General features: G+C 40.4%; 1 protein-coding gene across 3 annotated transcripts in view; it reads left to right on the top strand.

Annotated features, from left to right (window-relative positions):
* Positions 1-15,589, top strand: part of nwd2 (NACHT and WD repeat domain containing 2) — a 56,516-nt gene extending 40,927 nt beyond the window's left edge. For all 3 annotated transcript variants that reach the window (XM_079371340.1, XM_079371338.1, XM_079371339.1), the window contains 2 exons: positions 1,684-2,273; positions 7,933-15,589. In XM_079371340.1, coding sequence (XP_079227466.1) covers positions 1,684-2,273; positions 7,933-11,829 — 4,487 coding nt within the window. In that variant the 3' untranslated portion in view covers positions 11,830-15,589. The remainder of the gene's footprint in view (positions 1-1,683; positions 2,274-7,932) is intronic.
* The last annotated feature ends 3,299 nt before the right edge of the window (positions 15,590-18,888 follow it).

The raw sequence follows: 18,888 nt of genomic DNA, 5'->3' as shown, positions 1-18,888 counted from the left end.
CACAAAAAAGATGCTATTTTAACAAGTTCCCCCCGTTAATTGTTGAACTCATTGTGCTTCATACAGTGGCGATTCTAGAGTCTGTTGGGGCTCTGGGCAAAAGTCAAGTGGTGGCCCTCCAACCAGCATTCATCCCCATCACGTCTGCCACTGTCCCCGCGCTTACCGTACGACTGCACTGTTTCAGGCTCGGACGATATCGAGGATCTTTATCGGCGTATACCTGTTTTACGGCGGTTGGCATATGTTTTTATTTTGCATTCCCTTGTTTTTTCTTTAGGATACGCAATAGGTGAAGTCGCCTCAATGAAAGCACCTGATTGGATAAACGTTAGTCCGGGCGGTTGTTGTACTCATTTGCATAGAATAGACCATTGAGTGGCTCCGTCTCCTGCTCTCAAAATGAATAGAAATAGTTGAGACGCTATCCGTCATTGGAACCAGTGAAGCCGCATTGTTCCTCCTCTTCCTCTCTCTTCCTGTTTCTTTTTCTCTCCTGTTGACAGATTACTCCTCTTCATCTTTCTTTCTTCTTTTTTTTTTTTTTTTTTTTGACTGTCATTGACAAACTTCAGTTTTCACATGAAGTTGGCAACGCTTAACAGGGCAACAAGAGTAAGTGCCTTTCTGATGGGGCCCCCTTCCGGAGGTCTCCAACTGTCATTGCAAAATGTGCACATTTTGGGTCACCGCTTTTGTTGTGAATCCCTTAGGTGCCCTTCACTGGTCTAGGGCCCCAAGCAGTTGTCTGCCTTGCCTGTTGACTTATTAATGAAATGTTTTGACAGCGCTGGGCGACTTTTTAAAGACATCTCTTTATGATTTCTCAGCCTGTCATTGCAGGAGAGGATAGAGACACATCATGACAAGTCGTAGTCTGAAGAGTTGTGGCTCTGTTCTTATAAAGCAGATAGTATGGACATATATGAGTGTCGTCAAAATATTTAGTATATCTTCACAAAAAAAAGATAACAGCGTGTCCTGACAGAATGTGAGCTTCAGATACCACGCAGCCGTGGACGCTCACTGCCCACACTGCACCCGAGAAATATTAGCTTCTCTGCTCTGTTCATTTCACTTTCCCCTTGCAAATAGTATGAAATCTATCCTTTTATTTTGAAGGTAGAGAAATAGAATTGTGGCGCATTGACGAGCCTTTGACTCTTTATTTCTCTTTTACTGCTGATAAACGTCCACATATTCATTTGGAAAAGCTTGTGCTCTCTAAATGTTCACATTTGAAGTGCATTGAGAAAGTTGTTTCTTCTCTTGGAACTTTCCTTTCACACTTTTCTCCCCCCTTCCTAATTAAGCTGCTACAGTAAGCATGTGAGCAAAACTACACAGGAGATACTGGCAGAGTTCCAGTCAGCCGCTGATACAGCTCAGCGGTGCTGGCTTATGAGATTTTTATCAACTTTATTTCTGCTTTAAATGAGGCTCAGGAGAAATCTGTGTAATCGGAGGCTAAAGGGCTTCTAAAATCTGTCCAGCCAAATGCAAATCCTACGTTTGATAGACATTTATCTCTGCATGTTGGAGATAATAACCCAGCTGTGGTCCTTATCACATTTAGGTCACTACTTTTCTTTAGCTTTGAAGTTTTTACAAATAGAGAATTTTAGCAAGGACTTATGAAGCATCATAAAGGAAATGACAAAACTGTATTTTTTTTTTTTTCAGCCTTGGAGGATGAACTCGACTTCGCTCTTGGGAAACAAACTCCAGCCTTTCTCAGGAAATGCGTCTGCTATATTCGCAAGATCTCCAACTTCGACCGCTTCGCCAAAATCCCTGAGATGACCCGCTACATGGACATCGTGGTGAGCGGCGACCGTGTCATGCGCAACCAGGAAGCCTACGAACGCCTTCTGAAGGTCCGGGACGAGTTCATCCCCACCGTCGTCGCTGCCTCCAACCTGCGCGTCTACTCATCCGTCACGCACTGCGACATGAAGCTCGGCTACTCGCAGGAAGTGGAGAGCAACTACGTGGAGGGTCTGTGCAAACAGTTCTACGAGGACATGGTGGATATCATCCAGGCCACGGTGCAGCAGAACTTCGACACGGAGACCGACCCGCTCTACGACGAGATCCTGCAGCACCTGTCGCTGTGTAAAAGCTACGCAGCACTCTTCGAGTTCAAGACCGAGTCGTTGGATTACATTCAAGAGTATCTCATGCCCTCTAAAGGCGGCAGAACGAGCCCTCTGGTGGTGTATGGGGGGCCGTGCACAGGGAAGACGCTGCTGCTTTCAGAGGTGGCAAAACAGGTGAGACAGAGGAGCGATATCAAACAGAGTTCTCTGGCGCACACTGAGTAACAGCTGTGAAGTGCTAATTAAAAATGGACGTGAGGGGATTGTCTGGCTCAGTGAAGGTATCAAAATAACTTTCTCTCTTAGTTTGACTGACAGTCAGAGGAAACGTAAATAAATCTTGGAATCATTTACTTACGTAGAAGGGGAGCCAATAGCATCGTGGTTAGTGGGCTTGGTCATGTACAGAGGCTAAAGTCCTTGAGTGTGAGCGTCCCGGGTTCAAAGCCGACCTGTGGCTCCTTTCCTGCGTGAGAATCCTAAGTCTCTTTCTCGCCTTGACATAAAAAGAGCCAAACTAAATCCTGAAAGGAAAAAAACTTACATCAGGAGAGTTGTTGGACTATTCTCACTTGTGTCGTGCCGAGGAGCATAAAAGAGAAACAATTCTTTAGGAGGAAGTAGCTTTATTTAGTTTTCCTGTCAGTTTGATTTTGGAAGCAAGTGGAATTACAAGTGAAACTACAAATGCAAAATCTAAGCTAAAATGAGCAGCAGCCAAGGCCGTCCATAAGAGCGGGTGATGGGGAAAGCTTTCTGGGGCCCAGTGACATAAGGAGGACCCATGGAGGTCGACCAAAAAAAAAAAAAAAAAAAACAGGGTTCTTTCTTATTTTAAGCAACAATGACCAATCAACAACAACAATGGCAATCCAAGTCAGCCCCTGTCTGAGAGACACCTTTTTTTTTAATTAAGGTAATTATGTTATGTATAGCAAGTTTAAAACAGCCTCAGCAGACGAGGCATAAAAGATCAGAGACACATAATAGCACTGAAAACAAAAAGGACATAAAAAACACTGGGGAAAAAGCATTTTGTATCAATTTTAGATTTATTTATTTTAAAAGAAAAAAAAACAAATAGGTTTTGAGCTATGCTTTGAATACATGTAATATGTTAGTTTGTAAGCAACTTCCCAATTTAGTGTATCAACAGCTACTATAATACTCTGTTAGCATGCGCTTTTATTGTTTAGTCTGCTGTTTTAAAAGGGTTAATATGTTTGATAAAAAAGAGTTTGATTTTATTCCAGGCTAAGAACATCTGATCTGAAAAGAGCCTTCAATTCCAATATCCATACTGGTTCAGATGCTTAAATATTAATAATAATACACAGGTGTCAGTATAAGGTTGTTCCAATAAAAGATACTGGGATCGAAACAGATGTGATCATTTTTAAATAATGGTGTCTCACTTCTGCTGCTCCTTGTCATCCTGCTTGAGCTCATCTGTCTCTCTGATCTGAGCATGTGTCTGTCTTTGGACAACAGAGTACGAGTGGGCGTGCAACTGTTCATCTCTTCTCATCAAACGTTTGCTTGACCATCTGTGTGTCTGCCCAAATGACCACGGCCATGCTCGTCTTTTCATTCCCTGCTAAGTCACGTGTGTACGCATCTGCATACGCCTTCATAGGTGTGCGCGTGTTCTGCTTTCATGTGTTAACATCCGTTGAGGGTTTTTTTTTGTTTGTTTGTTTTTCTGTATTTTAATTTGTAACGCAGAACGGTGTTTTTGTGTACATGCACATTATTCTCGTGGTTGTGTGCGCACCATCTGTCTGGATCACACCAGTGCACACCCACAGATCCACCCCTCCTGTCCAGCCTTTGCAACAACTGTCACACTAATATGATCATTTATTCATCTCAGGTCAGTGACAGGTCTATACAGTCACCATTCAGGAGTCTGTTTGGACCCAAAGCATTAATTCACTAGGGGGGCCCTCCAAATAGAGTTCATGCTCATTATGTTATAAATCTGATAGCAACAAAAACATTTAGCAGAAGTTTTTGTTAAAGTGTCTCTCTGTCATATTTAGGACTAGACGAGCACCATTCAGTCATTTACTGTTCTATGAGTGAGTGCCCCTCCCCCTTAGGGAGGTTTCCTACTGTCATTGCAAACTTTGAGCTATTGTTGTTAAAAGATCGGCCCCAGGGAGTCCCCAACTGGCCTCGGGGCCCAAGCAGTTGCCTGCCTGGTTTGTTGACAAGCAGCACATCGTGTATGAAATAGAAGGGTTACCATAACAACATAAACATCACATAAAGATAAATAAAGAAAAAAGCCTAAATTGTCAGTTTGATGGAACAGTTGGCGATGTCAAATTAAAAGTTAAGAATGAAATTAAAAGATAACAGCAGGAGAACAACTCTAGATACATCTACACAGTCATGGATTGGATGAGGGGAGAGGGTGTGTGTCGGCAAACATGGAGATGGTTCCAGGAGGAAAAAGTGACTTAATGTGTTTCATGAATCTTTAGTCAATGTTTACATATCAACAAATTTCAACAAACTCTGCAAGAAATGACTCACTCCAGTGTCTCTATCGTTTCCATCAGGGGATTTTACCTGCTTTTTCCAATCATGCCCTGATTTCCGTGCCATAAGCTAATCAAACACCTTTCATGTTTTTTTCCAGTGCCAGGTGGATGTTTTCAAAGCGTCCTTCTAGCATGCTGATTCTGTTTCCTCAAGTGGAAACAAGGTTTTGGAAAGAGAAAAAAGGGAACACCAGCTGTCTCAATTCATCAGTTGTTTTTACTGGAATTTGAACCTTAGCTTTTATCCATAGTTTGTACATTAAAAAGGCCTGCAAAAAATGCCTGTTTGGCTAAAATGATTGTATTAATTGTATAACTTACTAATCAAATCAAATAAAACCAACTTAGATTAGCCAACTGATGCATCACGTCCTGTTTGTGTTTCCACAGCCACCCATGCCCTATTTGGTAAGCGCTCTTGTCAGCTACGTAATAGCGTCACATCATAGCAGCTAAGAGCTGCCCCGCTAATCAATTCAACAAAAGTAGAACAATGCAACATAGTGAACCAAACTAACGATGGAAGACATCCAGCAGTTGATCTTCTTTGTCATTGACATGACTGCAGTGTTTAGCTTCCCCTTTTGGGGTCAGATCGATATACTGTACTTTGCACCCCAACAGAAGGGTCCCAAAAAGTAGGATGGTATGGTAATTTGGGGATCCTTCCCAGCTTTATCCGATGGAAACGTCACAAAATGCGTTCTGTACAGAGGCAGACCGAACTGAACCGCTTAGGGGAAACGGGGCTTTATGGATTATTTTTCTTTTTACAGCAAGTTTAACCAAAAATTGTAATTTGAAATCCAAACCTCTGATAGAAGGTTGTTATTAGACATAAGCCAGACTACAAGGGTTGCAGGATGAAGTGTTCAGTGTTCTGAAGCTTCTTTGTTATTTCTCTATGCTCAAGGCTGCAGGGTATAATTCACACCTGAGCTGTTTGGTTTGGTTTGCCTGATACCCGAGAGCATTGCTGACTTGACTTCTGAGTTCAGACGACTGGATCTGCTGGAACACAGGTGTCCTGTGGTGCTGCCTGATCTGTGCTTTGTTTGTAGTGCTATGCAGTAAGTAGAAACAGCAGCTTATTTGTTGCAAAAAACAAAAGCTTAAAACAGACTAAATAATGTATCCTTTTTAAATAGTTGATCATAGATGTCGTTCTTAATCTGCAGGCCATGAAATATGGTTTTAAATGATGTCAGGCAGAAAAGATGTTAAGAAATTGGCACTTTTAAATCGTTTTTTTTTTTTTTTTCATTCATCTGAAAAGGACCCTAATTCAGTTGATATAATGTTTTCCTTTAAAGTCCATACACAAACTGAAACTACTGAACAGGCCTCCTCAGTGAGGTTAGAAAAGGTAAGAACATAGTTGAAATTCATCCCACTGAATTTATATGATATGTTTGATACATAATTCAAAGCACTGATCCAAGAGGAATCCAGGTCAAAGTGTCTCACATTTATGGAACTCCAGGCAGAGCTTTGTATTGCATAGAGATCTGTCTGTCATTGTTTGCACATCTCACAAGTGCGTACTCACACTGAAAGGTGTTAGCTTAATATCACAAAATGGCAAGGAGAAGAATTATGTCAAAGAGATAAAGGGATTATTTCATTATGAGCGTTGACCTTCACTTTGTGACATTAAATACTTTGGAGTTTTGTTACAAGTATAACCAATATATCAGATGTTGAATTACTCTAGTTGCAATTCTTTGAATGCATAAAAACCGCACTATGTAATTACTTCCTAACAGTGCAATGGCTTCTGGGCACAGTTTGCATATATCACTTAGTGATACCATGAATCACTAATTTATATCAGGATTGGATCACGGATTTGGATCAGATTTTTTTTGGGATGGACAAAAAGAGGACAATTTTATAAAGTAACTTTTTCACTCCTCAGCTTGCCATGACTCAAATGCTGTATTTTAACAGCACTAATAAATCAAAAAGCACCTCCATCAATCTAAATAACAATAATTAAAGCAGCAACTCCTTTTGATTTAGAAAGACGCAAAGTGCTTTTACAAATTTGAGTTAAAACAGTCTGTCATGTAGCTTCATAATTTCAATATCTGTATTTTCTCATCAGAAACTTTAACTTTGGAGACAAAAAGTGAACTCTTTCTGTGAATAAAAAGTTTTGTGCATGCTTTGAAAATGTAACATATATGCTGTTTAGCTAGCGGATGTGTGTGTGTGTTTGTATCTGTGCACTGGCTCTGGTGCATTCAGGTACTATATCTCCATTTTTAGAAGGCACACAGAGTTGTTCATAGAAGTTTGTTTGGCAAAGTTTACAACTAAAGTCTTCAACAGGCTGGTACGTCACCAAAAGGTTTGTGAAATACAGTCACACGCAGCTGCCAGCTGATACCTGGGTGATGAATGCATACAAAGTGAGATGATGCACAGAGAAGTCAAAGCAGGTTGGAAACAAATCTAAGATTTACAACTCGTTTCTGTTTGAAAGTCTGTGAAGATCTTGCATCTGAACAGTTTCACCAGTCCAAGCACAGAAATGAGTCATCAGATACTCTGTTGAGATTTATGCTTGTGAAGTCCAAGAAAAACCAGCAGGCAGATATGATACCATTTCTGTTTTGCTAATTACTGAATTGGTCCCTGTTAATCACGGAATTTAAAACATTAAATACCCCCCTGATAGATACTACCACCCCCCACTCAACCCCACCCAACACACACACAAGTATGCGCAGCCACTGTTGCCCAAAAAATGTCAAATATCGTCTTGATGTCTCCTAGGAACCCATTGTAATTTATGAATTCTTGAATGGAATCAATGTTACAAAAAAGCCTCAAAAGAGTGGGAGAGGTTCACAGAATTCTTTAAATGTGTGTCACTGACTGAAAATGCTCTAAAACTATCTTCAAAATTAACATCTTGGCTTACAGTTGCAATGTAACACATACACACTGTTGTTAAAGAAAAAGGGGGAAAAAAGTTTTTCTGGTGTGCTAATGAGTCTTGTCTCAAATGGTTAAAATAAGGATTAGATTTCTCTGCTATCACTCTGGAGATGTGATTATCCTGGTTATAAGACGGTTCCTTTAACAATGTAACAATTACTTTTTTTCTGATTTCACTCAGAAAAAAATGTTTTCAAAAAGTAAGAAAAATGTCTCTTTCTGATTCTGATTTGATTTAATTTGCACTCTAGCTTACTGTGTGTTTGTACCATGAACCCTACTTTAAATAATGTACCCTTCATATTCTAACAATCAACTCTCAATGTTGTGTTTTTTAGGCCTACACATGGTTGCAGACAGAGATGGGACCTGAAACAGATCCAGTGGTCATTGTCCGTTTTATTGGCTCCAGTCATCTATCCACAGACCTACGCACCCTCCTCCAGAGCATTTGTGAACAGATTGCACTAAACTACCGCTGCCTGATTCACTTTTTGCCTAACAAGATCCAGGAGATGAAGGAGCTGCTAATTAATCTTCTGGGGGAATCTTCTTTCCATAGACCCTTGGTAATTGTTCTCGATGCCCTTGAACAGCTCTCAGACTCAGATGAAGTTCGTAAGCTTTGGTGGCTTCCCATACACCTGCCTCGGACAGTCCGAATCGTAGTCTCAACGTTGCCCAATAAACACGGCATCCTTCAGAAGCTTCGACACCTCATCCATGATGAGGGGCAGTATGTGGAATTATCTCAGAGGGACCGTAAGGTCTGCAGTCAAACGTTAAAACAGCAGTTGCTTGATGTGAAGAGAAAGGTCACCTCAGGCCAACAGATCTATGTAAATGAGGCACTTGCCAAGTGTACGTTGCCCATGTTTGTTAACCTCATCTACAGAGAAGTAGTTAATTGGAGGTCTCACAAAGATGTGGATGACAGGTCCCTGTGCTCCACAGTACATGAAAGCATAGAACAGCTTTTTTACTCAGTGGAAAACAAGTTAGGCCAACGATTTGTCTTCAGAGCGTTAGGTTACATCACAATGGCCAAGGCTGGGCTAACAGAGGTTGAGCTTGAAGACATTCTGTCCCTTGATAATATAGTTCTAGGTGATGTTATTGTGGCAACTTACCTCAAAAATCCTTTGCGAATATCTTGTGATTTGGTTGCAAGGCTCAAAGAGGAGCTTTATGGTTATTTGGTGGAACGTCAAGTACGCAATGTCACCTTGATGGTTTGGGCCAACAGACACCTGCATTTGATTGCTCAGAAGCTGTATCTTAGCAATGAAGAAGATGTCCATCAAATGCACAGCCTTCTTGCCGAGTACTTCCTGGGGGCATGGTCAGGAGGAAGGAAGAAGATCTTCACTTACGATAACAACCATTTCACTTCACTGAATATATCGCATCATAAAAACCCCCACAATCAGCAGTCACACGAAAAAGCATCCTCTGACAAGTACTCCTATGACCGACAAACTCCTGAGCAGCCTTGGGTGTTCCAGTGCAACCTTTTGGAGCCAGATATTTTCTTTGTCAACCACAGGAAGATGACAGAGCTGGTGTACCACCTTACCAGAAGTGGGCGCACTGATGACCTCATGTTCGGTGTCATCATGAACTTCAGCTGGCTTTACACAATGATCAAGATTGGCCAGTTTGAAAAGGCTTTAACAGATATTGACCTTGCTTACAGCTACACCCAAGAAAAAGAATTGAAGTTTCTGGCCACTACTCTCCGCAGCATCAAGGTTAAAGTGCTGAAAAACCCTGCATCTCTCTCCGCAGAACTGCAGCAAAGGCTTTTGCCAGTTGTCACCTCCCTCCCCAAGCTCAGACACCTTCTGTTGGAGTGTGATAAAGATGGCCCAAAGTACTGCTCCATTGTGCCTCTCCACTCTTCTATGGATGTCACCTACAGTCCAGAGAGGCTTCCTCTGTGCTCTAGCTACATGCAGATTGTGGAGGTCTTGCCAACTTTAGCCCCAAACATAGTCCTTGTAGCATTGGAAGATGGATCTGTTAGTACCTGGGATGTAGAGAGTAGACAGCTTCTGAGGCAGATCGACACAGCAAGATCTGTTGTGCTAGGAATTAGGCTAACAACTGATGAAAAGTATCTGGTTGTGGCCACAACCAAAAACACACTACTTATCTATGATAATCACAAGTCCTGCCTTTTATCTGAGGTTGAAATCAAGGGGTCCAAGCACAGTGGGGTTGCTGGTGGAGTAGCTTTTATCAATGGCTTTACTTTGTCCACCCATCATGCCTTGGCATGGCTTGAGGCCAGCAAAGATGTCAATGTCATTGACCTACTCTACGGTTGGCCTCTCTACCAGTTCCATTGCTGGTATGAGGTTACTTGTGTCCAGTGCTCTCCAGATGGAATGTATGCCTTTTGTGGCCAGTACCTCAACACTGCGTCCATCTTTCACCTCGGAAATGGGGATAAGTTGTCCACTGTGACCTCTGAGTTTTCTGGGGGATTTGTCAAGTCCATTCTAGTTCTGGACACCCTTCACCAAATGGTGATGATTGACAACGAAGGAAGTTTGTCCGTATGGAACACCAAAGAGATCACCAACCCACGGTTGATGGAGGACTACGATTGTAGAGGGGATGACAGTGAGGTGGTCGGCATTGAGTTGTCTGAAGATCAGCGGTCCATTCTCATCTGCAAGGCTAGGAGTATTGAGGTTCTGGACACAAAATTATGGAAAATGTTAGAGAAGTTCAAAGCCAAACGTACTGAACGTTTTGTGGCTGCTGTTCTCTCAAAGAATGGACAAAGCATTGTGGCATCCATGGAAAACACCTCCTCCATCTTTGTCTGGAGGAGGGACAGCGGACAGTGCATGGCAAGCCTGATTGAGATCTCAGGGGCTATCGTCAAACTCATCAAATCTGTCCACCACAATATGCTTCTTTCTGTTGCCAGCAGTGGAGTGCTGTCTGTATGGGACATTGATATCATCACTGCAATGTCTAATATTGACAAAACAGGCAAGAAGATCCAGACCTTGCAGCTGTCAGGGAGAGAAGATTATGTGTTTACTATGGATGGCTCAGAGGCCGTCCACAAGTGGAACTTTGGAACTGGCTTTATTGAGACTGTCTTTAAGCATGAAGGCATAGTGGAGAACTGTGTCCTTAGCTCCTCAGGGGATCTCATGGTTACTTCGGATGACAAGTCCAGTCAGTACATCTGGCAAACCACAACTGGAGAAAACATCTTCCGCATCAATGGACAAAAAATATCACAGCTGCTAATCACCCACAACGACCAGTTTGTGGTGTCCCTATGTGAACAGAATGCTTCGAGGGTCTGGAGGCTTGGTACTGGGCACAAAGTCTGCAACATTTTAGTCACCCTACAAAATGCACTGATAACCACAGCAAACACTTTTCTAGTGGGAACCTCTAAAAACAAGCTCCTTGCTGTCAGCCTGTGGTCAGGCAGCGTTTCCAAGAAATTTGTTTGTGATGATGGCATCACCATTGTCAACTTTAAGCTCATTCCTGACATCCCTGACTGTGTCGTCTTCATCACATCAACAGAGACTGTTATCATTTGGAGTGTGGCAGATGAGTCAGTCTGTCGGAGAGTCCAGCTGCCGACCAACTTCCTCAAAAATCTAGAGGACTTCCAGATCTCACCCAATGGGAAACTAGGAATCGTCTCGAAAGGTGATGAGAATATAAATGTCCTTGATCTTCACAGTGGGAAACTGAGACTTGTTAATGCTGCTGGTATAATATGGCGCCAAAAATTATCAAGAGATGGACGTTATCTAGTTTATGTCTGTTTTCGGAACTGTGATGAAGACGATGATGCTGGTGTTGTGTCTAATCTGATAGTAATGCGCCTTGCAGATGGTAAAAGCATCGGTACATGCTCTCTGTACAAGACACCCACCTTCTTGTGTCTTTCCCAGCGAGCACTGAACATCATCATTGGCTTTGAGGATGGAAGCATTGGAACATACACAGTAGTGGACCGCGTGGATGCTGCCCTCAAGATAAAGATAGCCACCTCCAACAGCCGACAGATTGTTAACAACGCTTCTCAGAAAGTGCGTCCCAAATGTGGCAACCATTCCTTTAAGACCGTAGCCGACTGCATTTGGAGGGAGTCAACAGAAGTCTTCTCCAGGGACAGTCCAATAAATGTGTCTGACTCTGGTGAAGGTGAGTCAACCACACCAACAAAAAAGACTGAACTGCTGCAGTGATTAAAAGGACCAGAAGTGGGTCGAGTTAGAACAAGCGGGTAGGACAGGCGACAAAGTTTAGAATCTCTGGGTTTGCAGTTGATTCTTGTTTACAGCCACGTGATTCAGCTGCAGATGTCAGCCCTCTGGGTAGTTAATGGGCCGACCATTTGAACGCTGCACTCAATTGATGTATTCCTTACTTCCAACTTATGATAGTTTCTTTTTGTTTTACACACAAAGACTGTTAGAAAAAAAACATTTTAAAAAAGGAAAATGTAAATTCTGTGAGGTATTAGTTTGCCATTATGTGTCCTTTTGCATTTGAAGAACAAAAGTTATTCAAATGTCTTGGTGGAACATTTTCAAAGCCATTCCAGTGATCTTAGCCACTTTCATTGTACACATTTTTATTTTCATTGTGCACATTAAGTCATAATGTTTTCCTTAAAAAAGAGAGTATATTTATGTTTGTTTCAAAATCAGTCAGTACTGTACAAAAAGGAAGAACTATGAACATATGTACATATCCCTTTTTGGCTGCTGCAATTTGTGCAACTCCTTAAAAATGTTATGTTGTGCTTAATGCAATCAAAGTGAGTGCCTGGAATTTAAAATGTTCTTTATGTGCAGATTACAAGATATATGAAAAAGCAGGGAATTTGTAAACACAGTATACATACAGTTACATAATACTTGCATTGGTGTTACATCAGAACAGTAAATGTAGTGAAAACCAGTCAACACCATGGGAGATAGATGGCATTGCTCTTTGTAATGATAGCTGTAGAAACGTCTAGAAACAGTTTACGAGAATTTGATGTGAATTTACTTGCAGTTCCATCAGTTTGTGTGCTGTTTGTGTTAAGGGAAACACCACTATTGAGCATACAGTGTAGCATAGCACCATACACATTCACGCCTTAAACAGTGTACTTGCTTTAGGTTTAGTGGAGTTTGTTCAAATGTTTCAGTAGAAAAAAAAGTGATTAGCCAAGTGTTTCACAGAAACTATGTGTTGGATATACTTAGAGATTTAGACTGTAGAAGGAAGCACTTTATGAGTGGTTTTATGACAAATTGTTAGATTTATTTATATGAAACATTGTATACAAGAAAAAGTGATCTAGAGCTGTCTTAAAATAGGATTTGCCAACAAAAATACACAAGGCCAACCTGGTACTTGCTAATTCACATAATTGCTTAAGGCTCTCTTCATACACCTGAAGTCAATATAAAAACTGATGGCAGAGACAAGAAATACATGGAATCTAATGAGGGTCAGTCAGAATTGGTGCTTGTTGAATAATATGAGGAAATTATTTTAAAATCTTTGGTTATGAATCTGCTCATGCAGAAAGAATGCATGCATGAATCAAGTTTGTGAATGTGTAGGTAGAGATTTTAGTTGACTTTCAAAAAGATGTAGAACAAATTGAATTCACTATAGGGATCTACAAAAACATTGTTTAGTACGAATGTTTTCCTAATTTAAAGCCAAATTCATCAGCAAAAGTTACAGTTCAAATGTAATGTATATTGATACTTTGATTCAAATCTGCAGTTAAGTATTCATAAGGAAGTTAAAATAAGTCATCTCCCTGTGGGGATTACTTGGCACCATTTTCTAAAACTATACCTTTACTCTACAAAGACAAGTTTTAACCATAGAAGAAGGAGCACACTCAATCAGTTAAAACTCTTAAAGTGCACAACCACAAAAAAAAAAAAAAGAAAAAACTTACAAAAGAGTTTAAAAGTGTGCACACTTAAAGGCAGGGTTAGCTATTTTTTTCCAGACACACTTTTGAAGATTTTGGTTGGAATTGTGTTTAGGTCCTGACAGGAATTAATAACTCGCGCTGATAAAAAGAAATGAACAAAGAAAATGTGTGATCTGAAGCGGTTGAAAGCATGTAAAAACTTTAACCAATGTCTGCCATGAAGTAACCACTTTCAGAACCAATCATTATAACTCCCTGTCTCCTAGCTCGTTGTCTACCCCTTGCATGCACAAGCCCATACTCAAAATGTGTCACAAATGACAGAGTTTATACTCTGAGTTTGACGTTGGTTGTTGTGAGTAGTAAAATAGTCCTTTTTATGTATAATGATAAAGTTTAGTGTTAACTTACCGCTAAATGAGACATACAAGCGAGGAGCAGAGGTCCGCTTCTGGACCAATGGCGCTCAAGCATGTTAATGAGGGGAGTGGCTTTTGAGGCAACACTGAGGGGAGGGGTGGGTGTAGACGGAGCACTGAGGGAATGCTACTTTCACGACCATACTAGTTTTCAAAAATTACCAACCCTGCCTTTAATATCCTATAGGGTCTTTTCATCTGTGTAATGCAGGAGAGTACAGACCGGCAACATATTCGTCAACAAAGACAATTAAAAATAATTAATCTGCTGTTATGTACACTGCTGATCTACCCAGATGAAAAGATATTAAAGGATGTTAAGTTTGCATATTAGATGTTCAGTTACAGATTCGAAAGAATGACATACAACCACATCATTTTCTCAAGCACTCAATCTTTTTGACCCTCTAATGAGCCCATAAAAATACAACTCTGGTAACACTATACAGGCTAAAATAAAGCTGTTGAGATCTGTTAAACTAAGGTTATATGACTAAATCTATTGGATGTACCTTGTGGATATCTCGATTGATTCTTTTAAAGCATGTTTGTACAACTCAAAACACAATTTTTCTGCGCTTTGAAGAGACCAATCATCTATCAGGCATGATTGATAACCATACTTACACTTTGACATATACTTTTAAGGGCTATTCCATCTTATTGTATGTATACTAGTTTTGAAGAGTCCAGATAAATGGCCCTTAATAATTTCAAACCGGGTAGCAGCATCAAGCTTTAAAAATACTTGATTTCCCTCCAACGGAAGAGTTTCCAAATTGAAAAGAATACTATATTGTGTAATTACCAAAGTCCCAGTTATAGTTTGTGTTGGATTATGTTGACTGTCTCATTTGTTTTTGAGGCTTGTACTGTAATTATATTGTTACCAAATTGTTCTAGTGTTGGACTGTGATTTTGTTTATGATAGAGACAATGTGCTATCTTTGCTAAAAAGTAAAAAAAAAGTCCTCATGAAATATATTGGAATGCCAATTTAAGAATATATTTGAATGTGTCCATATGGAAACCAGTAAATGATATTATTGTATGTTCAGTAACTTGAATGACTTTAATAACTTACATGTTTGCAACTCATAGTTGACTTACTGGTATAATGAATGTTTCTATGGTATTCTTTGTATTGTCAGGACTGACCTGTTTAGAGATTTATATTTTCATAAATGTTGTACTTACATTTTGTTACAGAGTTGTTTAACTGGAAAACAGAAAAAGAAACTTACGTCTGAAGCAATATGAAACTAGTGTGTATGCATTGTTTGTATGAAACATTTTAGTGTAATAAAATGGTTCACTTTTTGCCTCCAGTTCACACGCCTCAGACTTTTTCTCTGGGTTCAGATGTTGTTTCAAGCCTTTGTGATCTTTCTGCTTTTACTTGCTGCCTTTTGTAAAGAAGACAATGAGTGACAAGAATAGGTTTTTAATTTGCTAAAATTAGCGCAACACTGGCTTACTGGTAGCTGTAAGTCCGGTTGCAGAGATGAAACAGGTTATTCTTCAGGCTGACGAGTCGAACAGCAGTACACACACACACACGTACATATTGTATATATGCAACAAAGCTGTAAAATGATTTGATAGCCCAGTAATTGCTCCTCTGCACTTCATGTTGAATGCCAGACAAGCGAAGTGAATATTTCGCCAACAGAGGCTGACATTGTCATTATAATTAGGTGATGCATGTGCAAGTGCACCTGTTAACCGCCCTGCGCCAAACAAACGCACACACACACACACACTCACACACAATGTTGCAAAGCAATCACATCCAGAATCCAGCTGTGATTGGCCAATAAAAGCTGCGTTGCTTTGGGCTACCAGTTTAATTTCCCAGCGGTGTCACTCTGAGCCTATCTGTATGTTTACATGCGTGCGTGTGCGTGCGTGCGTGTGTGTGTGTGTGCTGTCTCCACGGAAACATCAGGCATTGCCACACCTCTCATTGTAATGGCAGTGAGCTCATGTCTGTTGGCTAATGGGGCTGCTGCTGCTGCTGCTGCTGCTGCTGCTTCCAGTCCTTATGACAACAAGGGCTCGGCTATCGCTAGCACATTCCACCTGTAGGCATATAATTACACAGCTTGTTTGTTGAACAGGAGGTCTCCACAGGTAACACAGCGTGCATGTGTGTGTGTGTGTGTGTGTGTGTAGGTTGTGTGTCCTACAGTAGGAACAGTATGACGACAATTATTTACACAGCCTGAAAATAGCCACTTCATTGTCAGCTGTGTATACTCTTTAAACCATGGCCCTCTTTTGTCATCAAGGATTTTTTTCATCTGTAACCTGGATTTTCAGCGATGGGGAAGCCTTTGACTCGCACATATTCCCCCACTCCACCTCCCCCCTGTTTTCCTCTCTGGCAGGGCAGATAACCCAGCCGCATCCAAATACTTTAACCTTACTGGCAGCTGAAATTTAAGTAAAACCCTGCTCAGGATAAGCTCAAAAGATCCTACTCTGGTTGTTTGACTTACCAAAAGCCTTTAACCAAATATTGGTTGTTTGCGCAGGGAATTCACATAAATTTCTGGTCGCTTAAAGATAAAGAGTACATTTAAAAATTGCAGTTCTTTATCTGTGAAGTAAGTTATAACGAATCCAGGCACTGAAACACAACAGCTTTAAGAAAGTCTCTTTTATCTTGTGTTCTTTCCCCATGTTGCCCAAATGTTCTCAATGCAAGATCCCCAGTTTTGGGATATATCTTCCATCAAGCCCTGACCTAATTCTTTTGAAGCATGCTGGGAGGAGCTAAACACTGATACAGGATGGTTTCGCCAGTGCTCTATTTGATTTCAGGTGAACAGAAGAATATGCTGTTTGGGATATTTAAAGAGCTGTTTGCGTCTGATTGATATAAGAGGAGGACCAAAGAGAAAAGAAAATATGGTGAAAGAAAATGCAATTTAAAGCTGCTGCACAAAATGTTAAGTCCAGTGATTCATCCTTCACCCACAAGCGGTTTCTTTCTCTTTTGATTTTTGACAATGATTCAAGACGAGTTAAAGCCACCAGTCCAGCAATGACTCAGTACAGACCAAAGTCCATTTATCTTTTTGTCAAATCACACGTCACAGCTAATGCAAAAGCCAAATATTCAAAGTCATGGCCTTGGTATGAAGAGTCTTGAGAGCGTCAAAGGTGTCAAAGAAAAAGATTTAGGCCAAGGTCATGCACACCCAAGAAAAATATTCTCATTATTTCTTGTTGTTTCAGAAGAGGTCAAAAGGACAAAGTGGGTGTTTTCCTGTAAACTCGGCAAGCTGAGGGTTTTGTTGTTGTTTTTGTTTTCTGCAAGGTTAATGTAAAACCCTGAACCCTGGAACAGCAGAAAACTGGTAAATGGTCTTTGGACTCATCCAGGCGCCATTACATTGCAGAGCTCACATTCTCATTTACACACTAATGGCAGAGTTTGCTATGTAAAGTGTCCATCAGAAGTAACTAATCCCATTCATCTTAAAGTGTCTTGTCCAAGGAAACATCAGACGCGTGACTGCAGGAACCGGTAATCGAACCCACAACCTGAGAGATAACAAACTCTACCAAAGGAGCCCCAGCAAAAAAGAATCTAACCAAATAATCCATTGAACTGCTGTTGATGAGTGCTTAAAATGAGAATATACAGTTATCATAAGATGGGGGGGGGGGGGGGACTGTTTGCCACAACGTTAAAGAAAACATATCAGCGATAACATACTTTCAGATCTCAAAAAGGAAATTTGAATTTTCTATTTTCCATTTCTACCATTACAATTGTGGAAATGTCTACTACTTGAGCTTGCTTAGCATAACAACAAAAAACAAAGCAGAGAGGAAACATTTTATGAAGGCTTAGTCCTGTTAGCGTCTCTAAAACTCAACTCAAACTTCTTTTAAAGCCATAGTTAGAATACAAAGGATCAGATTTTTGTGGCTATGGCCTTATTAGGTCCTTATTTCCAGTCTTAATGCTATGCTAACTCTTCCATCACCTGGCTGAAGCTCATTCTTTTTATTTGTGGAACCATTCAAAATGTTGTAAATTCCCTTTTTTTTAATCTAGTACAGATCAGGAAGAGAAGATTGATGCCAATCTTACGTTTATAAATATTACGCTCAAGCCAGAGTTTATGTAGCTTGACCAAAGCATTGAAAATGGAGGAAGAGAAAAGCTAGCATCTCCAATGCTCAATAACCTAAATGAATAACAAAGTTTGCATTATAGCAACACTGGCTGTTGTAGACGGCTTCTCCCAGTTCAAATCTTGATGCTAAGCTTAAAAAAGGACAACATCACTTGGCTTTACCTTAACTATTTACGGGATTCAATTTATAGAGTTAGCTACAGCAAGAACATGATTAGCTTAGCTTAGCATAAAGACTGTAAGCTTGAGGTAGAGACTCCAGCTTTATCTAAAGGTTGAAAAAAACTGAATTACCACTTCTGAAGTACACTAATTCATATAACTTGTTGTTTAACCCAAACAAAAAAACAAGGTGCAGATCATGGAGTTGTGGTTCAGTGTATTTTAAATATGAACACATCTTTATTCTGAGTCACTGTTTTTTGGGGGGAGGGGTTTCAGGTCATTTTAAGAAGCTTGGAAAAGAAAAGAGGAGGGAGGAGGCACAGACAATAGGGTGACTGATAAAGTTGTAAGGCAGTTATGAGGCACCACCGACCATAACTTTGAAAAAGTCTGGAAGAGCTTTATTTTGCACTTGTCACATATTCGTCATGTTATAGATAGATAGTACATCCTCTATTTAATGCACTGTTGATTTATGTATCCGACCCCTCCAAGGACAAACTTACTTGTGTGTCCGTATACACTTAACCGGTTCTTCAGTGGTGTGTCATAATGGCAGAGTAATTCTGTTTATCTGTGAAAAATTAAAAAATTTAAAAAAAAACAAAAAAAAAAACA

Source organism: Symphodus melops (genome assembly GCF_947650265.1).
Source record: "Symphodus melops genome assembly, chromosome: 20".
Taxonomy (NCBI): Eukaryota; Metazoa; Chordata; class Actinopteri; order Labriformes; family Labridae; genus Symphodus; species Symphodus melops.
Note: the sequence above shows the minus strand (reverse complement) of the source record. Positions and strands in the feature narration are given on the sequence as shown.